This window comes from Arachis ipaensis, chromosome B8 (genome assembly GCF_059453495.1).
Source record: "Arachis ipaensis isolate K30076 ecotype BB chromosome B8, ASM5945349v1, whole genome shotgun sequence".
NCBI lineage: Eukaryota > Viridiplantae > Streptophyta > Magnoliopsida > Fabales > Fabaceae > Arachis > Arachis ipaensis.
The window spans coordinates 118,028,960-118,045,569 of NC_142443.1; the positions used below are offsets into that span (position 1 = coordinate 118,028,960).

At 35.9% G+C, this 16,610-nt stretch overlaps 3 protein-coding genes across 3 annotated transcripts; 2 read left to right on the top strand and 1 right to left on the bottom strand.

Moving 5' to 3' along the window:
- The first annotated feature begins 5,800 nt into the window (after positions 1-5,800).
- Positions 5,801-8,447, top strand: LOC148549390 (uncharacterized). Its single transcript, XM_088495732.1, has 4 exons — positions 5,801-5,870; positions 6,546-7,111; positions 7,199-7,531; positions 7,668-8,447. Exons 1-4 carry the CDS (start codon positions 5,810-5,812, stop codon positions 8,445-8,447), a joined length of 1,740 nt encoding a protein of 579 aa, XP_088351858.1. The 5' UTR covers positions 5,801-5,809.
- Positions 8,448-9,573: 1,126 nt separating this feature from the next.
- Positions 9,574-12,877, bottom strand: LOC148549391 (serine/threonine-protein phosphatase 7 long form homolog). Its single transcript, XM_088495733.1, has 5 exons — positions 12,854-12,877; positions 10,754-11,175; positions 10,459-10,644; positions 10,275-10,365; positions 9,574-10,188 (listed from the first exon to the last, which is right to left on the bottom strand). The coding sequence occupies exons 1-5, from the start codon at positions 12,875-12,877 to the stop codon at positions 9,574-9,576; spliced, it is 1,338 nt and encodes a 445-aa protein (XP_088351859.1).
- Positions 12,878-13,541: 664 nt separating this feature from the next.
- LOC107611345 (uncharacterized) lies at positions 13,542-15,296 on the top strand. The gene is made up of 2 exons (XM_088495734.1): positions 13,542-13,611; positions 14,287-15,296. The coding sequence occupies exons 1-2, from the start codon at positions 13,551-13,553 to the stop codon at positions 15,294-15,296; spliced, it is 1,071 nt and encodes a 356-aa protein (XP_088351860.1). The 5' UTR covers positions 13,542-13,550.
- Positions 15,297-16,610: the final 1,314 nt, after the last annotated feature.

Below are 16,610 nucleotides of genomic sequence, written 5' to 3' on the forward strand. Positions count from 1 at the left end.
GGAAGAAAAAGAAAGTAATTCTTAAAGATCTATTTTGTGCTTAAACTTTATTCCAATAATATATATATATATATATATATATATCAGATCTAAATACCTTTAGACGATTTAGTAAAAATCACTTTCTCCTTCGATGGTACGAAAGGCGCTATACGTATCCACACCGAGACCAACCTTTGCTGTCAACTCCTTGACCAATGGACATCTGATCTAAATTGAGAAACCTCTTGCAACTCTTTGCATGCCATAAAATTCTTCTCCAAGAATTAGGCTCATACGTTTATGTGTGTAGAGGTAAATGAATAAAACCCTTGTGTTTTATTCTCATCTATCACTTTCCTCTACTCTTGGCATACATATATATAGTATGAAATTTTTTATTGATTTTAAATTTGATTCTCAATTCAAATTTAAATCATATCTTTAAATTATAAATCTGAATCCTTCAAATTTATGAATCATATCATAACTCAATTTGAAACAGAATCAGTTAAGATCTCATCCAAATTTAGAATTCAAGTTTAGAAATAGAATAACTAATTATTCTCAAATCTCATATAATATTCTCAATTATCATACTATTATTATATTCTTGGTGCTAGCAAAGAATATAATAATATTCCATTTGAATTAATATAATTATTTATTTGATCAAATCAAAATAATAATTAAATAATTCTACAGCAAAGATTAGAACACTCGTTAGTGTGTGACCCCATAGGTTCAATACTAAGCGGGTAGTAAATTAGTCATACTAAATTTACTAATCAAGGTTGGCGTCTAGCAACACTCCTTAACGACCCGATAGTATGAAGTAATATATTTTTACTAAGAACCTTAGAAAAACAAAGTATAATTCCTTCCATCTTTCCAGCTCTTGGTTAACCTTTAGAGTATGGTTTAATTATCAAACTCTAACTTGTTACCATTATTATAATGAACTGTGAATGGCCTAAAAAACTCATTTCTTCATTCATTCAATCCCCTTGGCCAATGTTTTATTCATCTCAGTCATTATAATCATAGAGCTCAAACTCTTTACCGAGAGTTGACGGATTCCTTATTGACAAATCATTAATTCTACAAGTATTTAAATCATACCCAATATCCATTCAACTAGCACCCTAGGGTATTAGGTATCTGGAATCAAAGTATAATAAATACATTGTTAATTACTATGACAGTCGCAGGCAAAGGAAACTTTATTACTATATTCATCTTGAGAATATCATATTGACAAATATGCGGTAATTATAACCATTAGGAATTCTCAGAGTGAGTCAGTTCAATGGTCATATCTCTATATGCACCACCTATATATATAATTTAATAAATGAGATCTATTAATTTTCATCCAATGAATACCATTATATATATATTGATCTTTCCAGATTATTAATGTCCTTTTTAATAATCCTATGACCAAGAACAATTTAGATTAAATTATAAAAGATTTATCTCTCAATATTATGATCACTATCACAATATAAATCTCTAAATTTAATCAAGGACCTTATTATATTAACATTTTAATATAATAACAATAACGAATTATTTGACACATGATTGATTGGATTGTGGTCATACTCCTTATTCCCAACACATGCGCACCATACCTGTCACGCATACTCACACGTAACAAACAAATGTTGCACAGTTTCAAGTTCCTTGTTACACATCCCACAAATATTATCATTCTGATTAATAATGCCAAATCTACTCAAGCGATCCTTTGTATTAACTCGACATACTAGCACAAACCAAGTAAACAACTAAACTCGAGGGGGTACTAGTCCTTTCCAGATTCCATTTGTGTACTTGTATCTAAGGATATCATCCATCAAAATATGTTCTGCAAGACCTACACAAATGAGTTAGTAGTATAAACACATTCCTTGTCAAATTTCCACACCACTCTATCTTGTACACCTGCTATCAACCTCACAACGTGCAATATATCAAGCATTTGATTCAAACTATCAATCTCTCATTGGCAGAGTTCCCTCCTCCATTGGAAGTTCCACACCCACTATATACCATCCCAAAATCCACAGTCCCCAATTATGGATCCTTTGTTATTTGAAACCAAGAAAAGCTTCAGAAAGGAGTCTTTCAACTCCCCCAACTGTAACCATCTATCCTCCCAAAATCTGGTTGATCTACCATCTCCTACTTCCATAGCAAGTCCATCATCAATCATCTTCTGGCCTTTTTCGATATTTCTTTACCTTTTGATTACTTATTGTCTACTTTTTATCTCATCTACTTTCTTAATTGAATGTTTTACCGATATTCATCCCAATATCTAAATTATTTGAGAGAAGTTTTACTATCTTTTTAACAATAGACACTTTATTTAGTCATTTTCTTATATGTTTTTTATTTCAAATAAAAAATAAATAAATAAATAAAACACTTTACTTGCAGCTACAAATTCAAATAATGTAGTGTTCCTATTTATGACAATACTAGCTATAATTCCCCTTTAAACTCAATCATTAAATTTTTGGCTCACAAAAATTAACATATTTTAATTGGAACCCTCATATCCAGTTTTTTAACTGAAACATTTTTAATGTATCCAAAATAAAAAAGACATCTTAATACGCAGGACAAGAATATCTATATACTATCACATTTATCCATTGCCTGCTCTTTAAAACTCCCTCATAACTCGTGAAGTCCTCGATTTTTATGTTAAGAGTGCTTGTATTAGTATATATGCAAATGACACCAAACAACAGTTTTAATAAATTACTTTAAAGGTCAAAACAGAATAAATATTTAGACACCAAAATGCAATTAATCTAAGCATTTTCCTTTATTTATTATTATAGATAAATGATGATGGGATAAAGAAAATAAAAATGAAAATAAAACAAAATAGATATACATATATGTTATTTCAGTCCAGCACGGAGAAGCAAAGAAAATATCTGTTTCATGCGCATGCTTCATAAAGAGACTTCAAAGGTGGCGAACACTCCTCATTATTTTTTAATAGTTAATAAAATAAAAAAATATTTAACTTTCACACTGTATTAAGGGAATAAGGGTGGCTAGCATTTATATATCTGAATTTAGACACACCCCATTAAAGTAACATAGGCCAGCAATGATGTCATAAGCCTCAAATTCAATTAGGACCATAAGATTCACAGCATTGGTTCAATGTAATTTGGATAACAAGACAAAAAGCTTAGTCTTTAAAGTCGCCCATTCATTGTACTGAAACAGATTTTTTAAATTGACTCGTAATGGAAAAGTCCAAAATTCTGCAACCTCACAATGATAATGAATGAATAAATCAACAAATGAATGACTGCGCATATCATGTAGTTCCAGCGTTTTTCTCGTGTTGCTTGTCCCTATCAGTCTATCACAAACTTCACTCTATAAAGTATATCATCAATAGATAAAAAAGATAAATAAATAACAAGTTGTATGTATTTAGAAAAGATAAATTTTGTTGGTGTCTATGTCTCTAACACAGTACTTTCACTAATTTTTATCAACATTTTTAATAAATAAAAATCTTATTTATAAGGAATTATTCCGCCACGAAGATATATATGAAGATAAATTAAACTAATTATAATAAATCTTTTTTGGGAAGAATGGAGTAAGATAAAAAAAAAAAATAATAACTAGATTGTTTAAGAAAACTGTATAATATTATGGTGCTTTTAATTTTTTTTTTACTTTCTAATATATAAGAAATATTTTTTTGTTTATTGAAAACACTTGTTTTTTTCTTTTTTTTTTTTCTTTTTTTGTTTACAAAACACTGTTTATTATAGTAAGATATCTAATTACATTGGATTTAAAAGATTGAATAGAGCCCCTTTTGGCTAATTACGAGGTGTGAATATGCAATCTTCAACAAATTCATTGCGGCGTGAGAAAGCAATGTAGGTGAAATGGTAATGGATAAGAAGTTAAGAACAAAATTCAATGGGCAAGTTGGGTTTCTCCAAAACAGGCTACATCTACGATACTGCTTAATGGTATCCGGTATTTGACCTCAAAACCCAAAAAGAAAAATATAAATAACAAAAATAAGTGAAATAGACCTATTACAAGAATGAACAAAATAAAAAATATTGCGAGCAAAGAAATTAACGGATTTACTTAAATAAATTTTTTTATTTTGAATTTAGGTTAAAAATAAAAAAATTAAATTTTTTAATGTTATTAAAAAATTTTGTATTTTTCAACGACCACAGTTGCATAGTTTTTATTTTTTAACAGATTAGTAAACATAAATTAACTATTAATTTTGTCATTATTAACATATATAAAGAATCTGTTATATAAAAAAAAACAAATTCTATCTAATAAGATTAGTTGAGCAATTCTCAAATTAATTCAAATAATATTTTTAAATAATTCTGTTATAAGGAGTAGGGTTAGTTAAATTAGTAGTGAAAGTTTCTATTTTTATATATATATATATATTTCTACTTTAGTGTACAAACAATAAAATAAAATAAAAAAATAACACTTTTTAATTCTTTTGCATAAATTTCATTCTTCCATTAAACATTTTTTTTCTTATTCTTACAGTCATCGAATTATTAGAATGCTAATAAAATTAACTTCCATTTTTATTAATAACAAAAATATTTTTTATATTTTTAAAAAACTATAAAAATGTCCTACAATAGAAAAAACCTTTTCTAATAATAAAAACGGCTGACGTGTCAAACGAAAATATAAAGGCTCATTAATTTACATATGACAAAGTAACGTGTGTAACTCAACGTTATGATGGTTTGAGGAGATAATACAGTAATGTGACGGCATTAGTTAGCTGAATAGGAATTAGAAATTGGACCGTCCGATTTCTTTGTTGGAGAGAGGGGTGCACAAATCGGACGGTCCGAATTGTGAGTGAGGGAAAAAATCGAGCATAGTAATCGGACCGTCCAATTACATGAGGCTGAGAAATTTTTGGATTAGTTCACTTAAATCGGATGGTCCGATTTGCTGCATGCTAAAAATTTTGAATTTGAATGTGATCGAAATCGGACGGTCCGATTTCAGAGCGTAATAAAAGTTAACTGTTGAAATGCGGTCGGACCGTCCGATTTATGGTTTTATATATACCTCAACATTACCCGAAGTCTCCATTTTTTGTTAGTCTTTGAAATCTCTCTTCTGAAACCACTTTAGTTCTTTCTTCTTCTTCTTCTTCATTGTTTTGGCACCAGCTTTCATGTTCATTATTTGAAGATCCTATTTTTCCAAGTTTGAGAGTGTTTCCTGTGAGTATATCATAATGGATGATAGAGTATTGTTAAAGATTTATTATCATGGGCAGATTTTATTACAAACAGTTGAAGGTGTAAAATTTGTGTGTGAAAATCCATTGGATATTGTTATTCCATTTACGTTGTCGTTTGAAGAATTAAAAGGTGTAATTTGTGAGAAGATGGATTCTCAAATATGTAGGAGAATATCGTGCATTTTGTACAGAAACCCAGTATCTGTATTTGGTGGGTTCGTTCAGTTTCAAACCAAATATGTAACCGATGAAGCGAGCATGCAAGATATGTTTTCAGTGTACATGGAAACTCGGTCACAGATATCATTCATCGAGCTGTATATTGAGTTTGGGCAGTCAGAAGCAGACCGAAATATTGAGCTGAAAAATTATAATAGTGATAGTGAGGAGGAGTTCGAAAGTAATTATGAATGCCTTGATCCGGGTGGAGATGGAGATCAGGTCGAGGATACTATGCAGGCAGATGTGGCGGATGTGGCAAATGCACTAGTAAACCAGCATCCGTTTGTGGAGCCTACTTTCATGCGCTCGCTGGATTTGGAGGCCATGCATACACCGGAATTTCCTGAGTATATGAATGCAGGTACGTAGTTTTGATACAATGTATGATAGATTAATATGACAGATTGATTAGTTAGCATGTCGAACATGTGATCAGTAGAAATGATAGTTGATTGTGCGAGCTTTTTTATCTGGTAACTAGCGTACTTGTCAAAATCGGGCCGGATCGGATGGTGGGACCGGACCGGACCGGTTTGACTGGATCGGACCGGTTCAAAACAAACCAGACCGAACAGGTTCGACTGGGCCAAATCGGTTCGACCGGGCCAGACCAGATTGACCGGACTAGTTTGACTGGTTAAAAGGTGAACAGGCCGTCTAACCGGTTCGGTTGGTTGGTTGGACCGCACATGGACACGAACACGAAACAAGTAATAACCCATAGGATATAAATATATTGGTATATTGGTATGTTGGTATATTGATATTGATTGTGTTATTATTTATTTTTCTTGTTCCATTTAATTTTATTCTTATAATTTAATAATTTGATTTAATTATGACCGGTTCAACCGGATAAACCAGTGACCCGGTCATTTGACCTGGTTGATGACCGGTTTGATTCTGATAACTATAGTAATTAGCGTTTAGTTTTTTGGTTGATTTTTTATTTCCTATGTATTTAATTACTTATTTATATTTATATGACCAATTTATAATTATTAATCAGAGCACATAATTTCTGGTGTGAATGTAGCAGAGCTTCCGGTTGTAGCGGATGGTGAATTTATCGTAGGGATGGAATTCAGTTCTAGGGAGGCAGTGATTAAGGCGATGAAAGATTATACAATCCGTCGAGGCGTGGATTATAGGGTGTATGAGTCGGAGCCAAAAACATTCTATGCTAAATGTACACAGTACGGTGCTGGTTGTGACTGGCTGATCAGGGTGAGTAAAATGTCCAAAAAGTACTGTTGGGAGATAAGGAGGTACAATGGTAGTCACACGTGTACTCGAGCAACCATTTCTCAAGATCATTCCAAATTGGGTTCCGACACAATTGTAGAAGCAATTAAGCCGTTGGTAGAAGTTGACCCATCTATAAAGGTAAAATCAGTCATTGCGGAGGTACAGTCGAAGTTTAATTACACTGTAAGTTATCGCAAAGCCTGGTTAGCAAAGCAGAAGTCAGTGGAGTCAATTTTCGGCGGGTGGGAAGCTTCGTATGAAGCTTTGCCCATATGGTTTGAGGCCATGTGTCACAAAGAGCCATCAGTGGTCGTTAACTTTGAAACAATGCCTGCGTACCAGGGTGATGACTTGGTTCCTGACATCCGTGTCTTACATAGAGTCTTCTGAAGTTATTACCCTTGTATTAGACCATTCCGACATTGCAAGCCAATAGTGCAGGTAGACAGAACTCATTTGTACGGAAAATATAAAGGTTTTCTGTTGGTGGCAGTTTCTCAGGACGGCAACAACAATATTGTGCCCATTGCATTTGCGATAGTGGAGGGAGAGACATCTGACGCGTGGCACTTTTTTCTCAGTAACTTGCGACAGCATGTGGTGACGCGTGACGGTGTGGGCCTTATATCCGATAGACATAAATCCATCAACTCAGCTATTGTTCGGAGTAACGGAGCCTGGTCTCCTCCTAGGGCTTTCCACACGTTTTGTATCAGGCATATAGAGTCGAACTTCCTGAGAAAGTTCAAGACTCCGTACTTGCAGAAGCTTATCGTCAACATAGGTAAATTTGAATAAAACAAATTTGTTATTATCTAATATTATGTTATAATGCATGATTTTATGATGAGGCCTTTTGTGTAACATAGGATATTAGAGGACGGTTCGTAAGTACGAGATATGTTATCAGCGATTGCGCGAACGCGGTGAGGCGTACAGTAATTGGCTAGACAGGATACCGCGCGAGCAGTATGCCTTGACATTTGATGGTGGATACCGATGGGGTCATATGACAACCTATCTAGTGGAGTGCATCAACTCGGTTTTGAAGGGAGCGCGCAATCTCTCAGTCACTGCACTTGTTAAGGCAACGTTTTACAGGCTTAATGAGTTGTTCACACGAAAAAGAGCCGAGGCTGAGGCTCATATTAATGCTGGACATGTGTTCTCTGAGATTGTGACTACTAAATTGCATGCAAATCAGCGGGCATCGGGAAACATCCAGGTTAGATGCTTTGATAGACAGAATGAGGTATTTGAGGTACGTGAGATGCCTAGTGGAGTGGAGTACGCAGTCGACCTACATCGAAGAGTATGTGACTGTGGCGAATTCGAAGTGGATCGCATTCCGTGTCGACATGTATTTGCTTGTTGTGCAAATCAGCGACTTGATTGGCAGGTGTACGTTCATGAAGTATACAAGATGGACCAAATTCGAAGAGTTTACAGAGCTAGGTTTAGGCCACTAGGAAATCCGACAACGTGGCCTGTTTATACTGGACCTCGATTCGTAGGCAATCCGTTTCTCAGACGTGTTGCCAAAGGTCGGCCAAAGATGACCCGCTTCTTGAATGAGATGGACACTCGGATGTTGCGTGCGCCGAGGCGCTGTAAGCAATGTGGGGCCGAGGGCCACTGCCGTATCAGATGTCGTCAACGTGGTGGTGCAAGTGCAGATCCAGCCACATGAACTTGTTATATTAATTTATGATCTTGTTGCATGACTATTTGAACCTATTATATGACCTTGTTATATGTATGTATGATCTTATTGCATGACTATTTGAACCTATTATATGACCTTGTGTTATTTGAACCTATCTCATGAACTTATTATATGAATTTATGATCTTGTTACATGACTATCTGAATCCATTATATGAATATGTTATACGAAATCAAACATATTTAGTTACATAAACTCTACTTAACATAGTACATGTCAAATACAATAGTACATCACATAAAATCCAACGAACATAGTACGTGTGAATTAAAATAATACATGACCTAAAAGAACGAGACGCAAATAAAATAGTACATCACATAAACTCCACTTAACATAGTACATCACATAATACATGACCTAAAATAACGACATGAAATGAAATAGTACATCACATTTACTCCAATTATTCATAGTCAACGAGTCGACACCACTACTTTCTCCTTCCCCACTTCATTTCATTACAGAACTTTTTGCACTTCTTTGCAACCCTTTTAAAAGCAGATGGAGTATATTTATTAGCGCTTTGGCGTGGAGGATTAGTCCTAAGGTCATAGCCTTTTCCCTTTTCACTTGTGGCCGTACCTATCGAAATAGAACAAGCTCTAATAAAATATATTTCTCAAATAAATATAGCTTATACATTGAATTCACGCAAGTAAATTATTTTACCTGCACTAGGCGCTGGATCGTCGCCGTGGGAGTCATCATCATTTGTATCATCCACATTTTCTTCCTCATCCTCATCCTCATCATCGTCATCATCATCATCCTCATCCTCATCATCGTCATCATCATCATCCTCATCCTCATCTAGACGATTTACTAGGTAGTCATCAGCCTCATCAACAGCTGTCTTATTACTCTCCTGAATTAGACTCATCGGAATACGCCGTGGGTTCCTGCTCTGTATGATACCTACGATGGCAGCATCACTCCTACTCGAATCAATAGAATGTCGACCGCCAGAATGTGATGAGGATGTGTGGTGTCGAGCTCTCGAGTCTAACGACATCCTACCTGAAGCAATACCACTCGGATGCTGCGGAGCCATGAATCCAAGTAACTAGCTAAATGAGGCTTGTTCTCCTTAGTCAAAATGTGGAACACCCCAATACTGTTGATGTAATGGAACTGATGGAGTAAAATAATCCGCGGGCTGAGTCTGAGGAATATATGACTGAGGTGCCTCTTGTGTTTCTGGTTGAGAAACTGGGGGTGGTGGTGGGGGCGGTGCTGGATGTAGCGGGTCTGTTTGCTGCTGTTGGTTCTCCTGATGATCCGCTGGGTGGCCCTCTTGATTCTCTTGAATTGCGAGATCGGTCAGTTGCAAGTGGGCACCATATATCCCCCGATACCATTGCATGTAAATATCCAAGGGATTATGTAATGGAACCAGTGGATCAGCAAGAATGTGACTATACCGATTCGTCCATTGCATGACCCAGAATGAATGCACATCGGACCAATCTTCATTCTTAGGTCCAGTCAAGACCTCGCCATGTGCATCACCTAGGTCCCGCACTTGATGAGGCACACCCTGACTCAAACCAAACTGTCTCCTCAACCTATCAGACGCATGCCACTCGATGCATTCAAAAGAGATCAGCGGCATGGTTGCACTCCAAATAACCGAGTGGTGGTGGATGTCAGCCGGAATCACACCCGCCTCAATGCGATCAACTGCATAAGCCTCCCAAACAAACTGAACACATTGAAGGTAACAGAGTATTACACACCAGATAATAATACGGCTAATCAAAAATATAAAAACAACTGAATATCACATACTTGTCCTTCTTGCAGATCGTCCAATACCCTCCTATAGTGAGCCAGAGAATGATATCTATAAGGCCGTTCATCACGGTCCCAATTACGCCATCTGACATCAAACAGCCCGTTATAAAAAATTTATGATAAAACTCTCAATTAAAAGGTGATGCACTTATTCAAAGTAGATGATGCTTGAACTTACCTATTAGCAAGCAGAAAGACTCGAGGATTGCCTGGTATAGGCGAGAGAAATGGTAAACGAATCCAAGCCCAGGTAAGCAGAAGGGTCAGCGGTCCATCAATCTCCTTGCAGTCGACACGAGTAGCCCTACACAATGCTCTATACAAGTGCGCCAAACATGCCAAACCCCAACTAAATTCTCTGATCCTGCCGAAGTTACGGAGCAACGGCAAAAGTTTCCAGTGCACTCCTGTCCCCAGACTTGTCCCCAAACATAATCGTCCCAAATAATAACATTATGTGGCACTTTACATACCTCTGAATCTGAATATCATTATCTAAGACTAGATGATCTTTTAGTCTTCGAAACCAAGTCAACTTTACAAAACTTCCTCTACATTCTGTCTTCCTGGGTGCAACACCAAAATGATGGAGGCATTCGACCTCTAATGCCTCATAACTACTCAGAGTCGGTCCTGTAACTGGAATACTATTTGTCGGAAGGCCAAAAATTACCGCCACATCCTCCAACGTCACGGAACACTCGCCAATTGGAAAATGGAAAGTATGAGTCTCGGGCCGCCATCTTTCGATCAGAGCATTAACCAATGCTGATTGACATTGGACAACTCCAATATGCGAAACGTGATAAAATCCAGTCTCCCACAAATGCCCCTCCACAATTGGATTATATGGATCCGGTAGCAAATAATGATCACATATTAACATCTGTGAACCCTACAAAATATAGCCGTATATCACATTAATCAAATATAACCATACTTAATTAACATACCATATTTAACATTCTACCATTCTCATTATCACATAAGCAACATAACATAATTAATAAACCTTAAATGAAACTAAAATAAACATCTATTTATTACTATTATTTCCATGAAAACTATATTTTCTAATATCTAGATCCTATTTATTTCTTAATAATGATTTCCATTCCTTTAATATAAATAGAATGTTAAACTCAAATAAATTTAAAATTAAATCTAATTATTATTATTACTCGACAGCAATATAAAAATATATATTCTAATTCTAATATCTAAACTAAATCCTATTTGGTTTATATTAATAACTATTAATAATACCTAACACTTTTTTAATTTTAATATGAGGCTAGCTTTGGTGTATTCCATGGTTATTGGGGTCTGGCGTGCATTACATGGGTGTGGGGGCTGCGTAGGTGAAATCGAATGGTCCGTTTTATGGGGCATGTAATCGGATGGTCCGATTACTAGTGTGGAGGGTAAACAAATCGGACCGTCCGATTTGCGTACCACTACCACGCGTCGCTCAAGCACCAACCAGCCAATGGACCCCTTCTCACATTCGAGTAAAACCCTAGCCTTCCATCCAGTGCCCCACTTCGTTCCTCTCTCACTCTCAGACCCTTCTATCTCTTTCAAAACCCATTTTCTTTCTTCCATTGAAGCTCCAGCAGTAGCAAAAAAATTCAAGGAGGGGGACCAATTTAAACAATGCCAAGGAGACGAAGAACAAAAGATGTTAATCGTCCAGAGTTATACATTGTTAATTATCTTGATCATCCTAATTATGTAAGTTTATTTTACTAAATTAATTTTTTTAATTTAAATAATAATAATTAGGTTACATGTTATTTGAATATTTAGTTAATGTATGCTGTTAGTTAGTTCAAGTGTTAGAGTTGTGTGAGTATAATTAGTGAACTAAGTAACATAAATTTATTTTTCCGTGATCGAGGTATTATTATTATTATTATTATTATTATTATTATTATTATTATTATTATTATTATTATTATTATTAATTTTTTTTAGTGACTGTTAGTTTAGGTTTAGTTTACTAATTTAAACTAGTTTAGATAGTTAATTACTTTAGGAATAATGTGGTTAGTTAGTAGAATAGATTATGTATGGTTGTTAATTTAATTTTTATATGTGTCCGTACAGTGATAATAATAATAATAATAATAATAATATATAACAAAAATGAGAAATCAGTTATATAAATATAAATTAGGTATTAGGCTCATTAATTTACATATGACAAAGTAACGTGTGTAACTCAACGTTATGATGGTTTGAGGAGATAATACAGTAATGTGACGGCGTTAGTTAGCTGAATAGGGACTAGAAATTGGACCGTCCGATTTCTTTGTTTGAGAGAGGGGGCACAAATCGGACGGTCCGAATTGTGAGTGAGGGAAAAAATCGAGCATAGTAATCGGACTGTCCGATTACATGAGGCTGAGAAATTTTTGGATTAGTTCACTTAAATCGGATGGTCCGATTTGCTGCATGCTAAAAATTTTGAATTTGAATGTGATCAAAATCGGACGGTCCGATTTCAGAGCGTAATAAAAGTTAACTGTTGAAATGTGGTCGGACCGTCCGATTTATGGTTTTATATATACCTCAACATTACCCGAAGTCTCCATTTTTTGTTAGTCTTTGAAATCTCTCTTCTGAAAACCCTTTAGTTATTTCTTCTTCTTCTTCATTGTTTTGGCACCAGCTTTCATGTTCATTGTTTGAAGATCCTATTTTTCCAAGTTTGAGAGTGTTTCTTGTGAGTATATCATAATGGATGATAGAGTATTGTTAAAGATTTATTATCATGGGCAGATTTTATTACAAACAGCTGAAGGTGTAAAATTTGTGTGTGAAAATCCATTGGATATTGTTATTCCATTTACGTTGTCGTTTGAAGAATTAAAAGGTGTAATTTGTGAGAAGATGGATTCTCAAATATGTAGGAGAATATCGTGCATTTTGTACAGGAACCCAGTATCTGTATTTGGTGGGTTCGTTCAGTTTCAAACCAAATATATAACCGATGAAGCGAGCATGCAAGATATGTTTTCAGTGTACATGGAAACTCGGTCACAGATATCATTCATTGAGCTGTATATTGAGTTTGAGCAGTCGGAAGCAGACCGAAATATTGAGCTGGAAAATTATAATATTGATAGTGAGGAGGAGTTCGAAAGTAATTATGAATGCCTTGATCCGGATGGAGATGGAGATCAGGTCGAGGACACTATGCAGGCAGATGTGGCGGATGTGGCAAATGCACTAGTAAACTAGCATCCGTTTGTGGAGCCTACTTTCATGCGCTCGCTGGATTTGGAGGCCATGCATACACCGAAATTTCCTAAGTATATGAATGCAGGTATGTAGTTTTGATACAATGTATGATAGATTAATATGACAGATTGATTAGTTAGCATGTCGAACATGTGATCAGTAGAAATGATAGTTGATTGTGCGAGCTTTTATATCTGGTAACTAGCGTACTTGTCAAAATCGGGCCGGATCGGATGGTGGGACCGGACCGGACTGGTTTGATTGGACCGGACCGGTTCAAAACAAACCAGACCGAACAGGTTCGACCGGGCTAGATCGGTTCGACTGGGCCAAACCAGATTGACCGGACCGTTTTGACTGGTTAAAAGGTGAATCGGCCGTCTAACCGGTTCGGTTGGTTGGTTGGACCACACATGGACACGAACACGAAACAAGTAATAACCCATAGGATATAAATATATTGGTATATTGGTATGTTGGTATATTGATATTGATTTTGTTATTATTTATTTTTCTTGTTCAATTTAATTTTATTCTTATAATTTAATAATTTGATTTAATTATGACCGGTTCAACCAGATAAACCAGTGACCCAGTCATTTGACCTGGTTGATGACCGGTTCGGTTCTGATAACTCTGGTAATTAGCGTTTAGTTTTTTGGTTGATTTTTTATTTCCTATGTATTTAGTTACTTATTTATATTTATATGACCAATTTATAATTATTAATCAGAGCACATAATTTCTGGTGTGAATGTAGCAGAGCTTCCTGTTGTAGCGGACGGTGAATTTATCGTGGGGATGGAATTCAGTTCTAGGGAGGCAGTGATTAAGGCGATGAAAGATTATACAATCCGTCGAGGCGTGGATTATAGGGTGTACAAGTCGGAGCCAACAACATTCTATGCTAAATATACACAGTACGGTGCTGGTTGTGACTGGCTGATCAGGGTGAGTAAAATGTCCAAAAAGTACTGTTGGGAGATAAGAAGGTACAATGGTAGTCACACGTGTACTCGAGCAACCATTTCTCAAGATCATTCCGAATTGGGTTCCGACACAATTGCAGAAGCAATTAAGCCGTTGGTAGAAGTTGACCCATCTATAAAGGTAAAATCAGTCATTGCGGAGGTACAGTCGAAGTTTAATTACACCGTAAGTTATTGCAAAGCCTGGTTAGCAAAGCAGAAGGCAGTGGAGTCAATTTTCGGCGGGTGGGAAGCTTCGTATGAAGCTTTGCCCATATGGTTTGAGGCCATGTGTCACAAAGAGCCATCAGCGGTCGCTAACTTTGAAACAATGCCTGCGTACCAGGGTGATGACTTGGTTCCTGACATCCGTGTCTTACATCGAGTCTTCTGGAGTTATTACCCTTGTATTAGAGCATTCCGACATTGCAAGCCAATAGTGCAGGTAGACGGAACTCATTTGTATGAAAAATATAAAGGTTTTCTGTTGGTGGCAGTTTCTCAGGACGGCAACAACAATATTGTGCCCATTGCATTTGTGATAGTGGAGGGAGAGACATCTGACGAGTGGCACTTTTTTCTCAGTAACTTGCGACAGCATGTGGTGACGCGTGACGGTGTGGGCCTTATATCTGATAGACATGAATCCATCAACTCAGCTATTGTTCGGAGTAACGGAGCCTGGTCTCCTCCTAGGGCTTTCCACATATTTTGTATCCGGCATATAGAGTCGAACTTCTTGAGAAAGTTCAAGGCTCCGTACTTGCAGAAGCTTATCGTCAACATAGATAAATTTGAATAAAACAAATTTGTTATTATCTAATATTATGTTATAATGCATGATTTTATGATGAGGCCTTTTGTGTAACATAGGATATTCGAGGACGGTTCGCGAGTACGAGATACGTTATCAGCAATTGCGCGAACGCGGTGAGGCGTACAGTAATTGGCTAGACAGGATACCGCGCGAGCAGTATGCCTTGGTATTTGATGGTGGATACCGATGGGGTCATATGACAACTAATCTAGTAGAGTGTATCAACTCGGTTTTGAAGGGAGCGCGCAATCTCCCAGTCACTGCACTTGTTAAGGCAACGATTTCTAGTTCCTATTCAGCTAACTAATGCCGTCACATTACTTTATTATCTCCTCAAACCATCATAACGTTGAGTTACACACGTTACTTTGTCATATATAAATTAATGAGCCTAATACCTAATTTATATTTATATAACTGATTCCTCATTTTTGTTATATTATTATTATTATTATTATTATTATTATTATTATTATTATTATCACTGTACGGGCACATATAAAAATTAAATTAACAACCATACATAATCTATTCTACTAACTAACCATATTATTCCTAAAGTAATTAACTATCTAAACTAGTTTAAATTAGTAAACTAAACCTAAACTAACGGTCACTAGAATAATAATAATAATAATAATAATAATAATACCTCGATCAGGGAAAAATAAATTTATTTTACTTAGTTCACTAATTATACTTACACAACTTTAACATTTGAACTAACTAACAGCATACATTAACTAAATATTCAAATAACATGTAACCTAATTATTATTATTTAAATTAAAAAATTAATTTAGTAAAATAAACTTACATAATTAGGATGATCAAGATAATTAACAATGTGTAACTCTGGACGATTAACATCTTTTGTTCTTCGTCTCCTTGGCATTGTTTAACTTGGTCTCCCCTCGTTGAATTTTTTTGCTACTGCTGGAGCTTCAATGGAAGAAAGAAAATGAATTTTGAAAGAGATAGAAGGGTCTGAGAGTGAGAGAGGAATGAAGTGGGGCACTGGATGGAAGGCTGGGGTTTTACTCGAATGTGAGAAGGGGTCCACTGGCTGGTTGGTGCATGCGCGATGCGTGGCAATGGTATGCAAATCAGACGGTCCGATTTGTTTACCCTCCACGCCAGTAATCGGACCGTCCGATTACATGCCCCATAAATCGGACCGTCCGATTTCACCTACGCAGCCCCCACACCCATGTAATGCACGCCAGACCCCAATAACCATGAAATACACCAAAGCTAGCCTCATATTAAAATTAAAAAAGTGAAATATAAAAGTAACAT

Coding starts and splice junctions, on each gene's coding strand:
- LOC148549390 (XM_088495732.1), top strand. CDS start 5,810: ATGCGCTCGCTGGATTTGGAGGCCATGCATACACCGGAATTTCCTGAG. Junction 5,871..6,545: donor TCCTGAGTATATGAATGCAG/GTACGTAGTTTT, acceptor GTGTGAATGTAG/CAGAGCTTCCGGTTGTAGCG. Junction 7,112..7,198: donor CGTACCAGGGTGATGACTTG/GTTCCTGACATC, acceptor CCAATAGTGCAG/GTAGACAGAACTCATTTGTA.
- LOC148549391 (XM_088495733.1), bottom strand. CDS start 12,877: ATGGAGACTTCGGGTAATGTTGAG. Junction 10,645..10,753: donor AATGATATTCAGATTCAGAG/GTATGTAAAGTG, acceptor TAACTTCGGCAG/GATCAGAGAATTTAGTTGGG. Junction 10,366..10,458: donor GTCTTTCTGCTTGCTAATAG/GTAAGTTCAAGC, acceptor GTTTGATGTCAG/ATGGCGTAATTGGGACCGTG.
- LOC107611345 (XM_088495734.1), top strand. CDS start 13,551: ATGCGCTCGCTGGATTTGGAGGCCATGCATACACCGAAATTTCCTAAG. Junction 13,612..14,286: donor TCCTAAGTATATGAATGCAG/GTATGTAGTTTT, acceptor GTGTGAATGTAG/CAGAGCTTCCTGTTGTAGCG.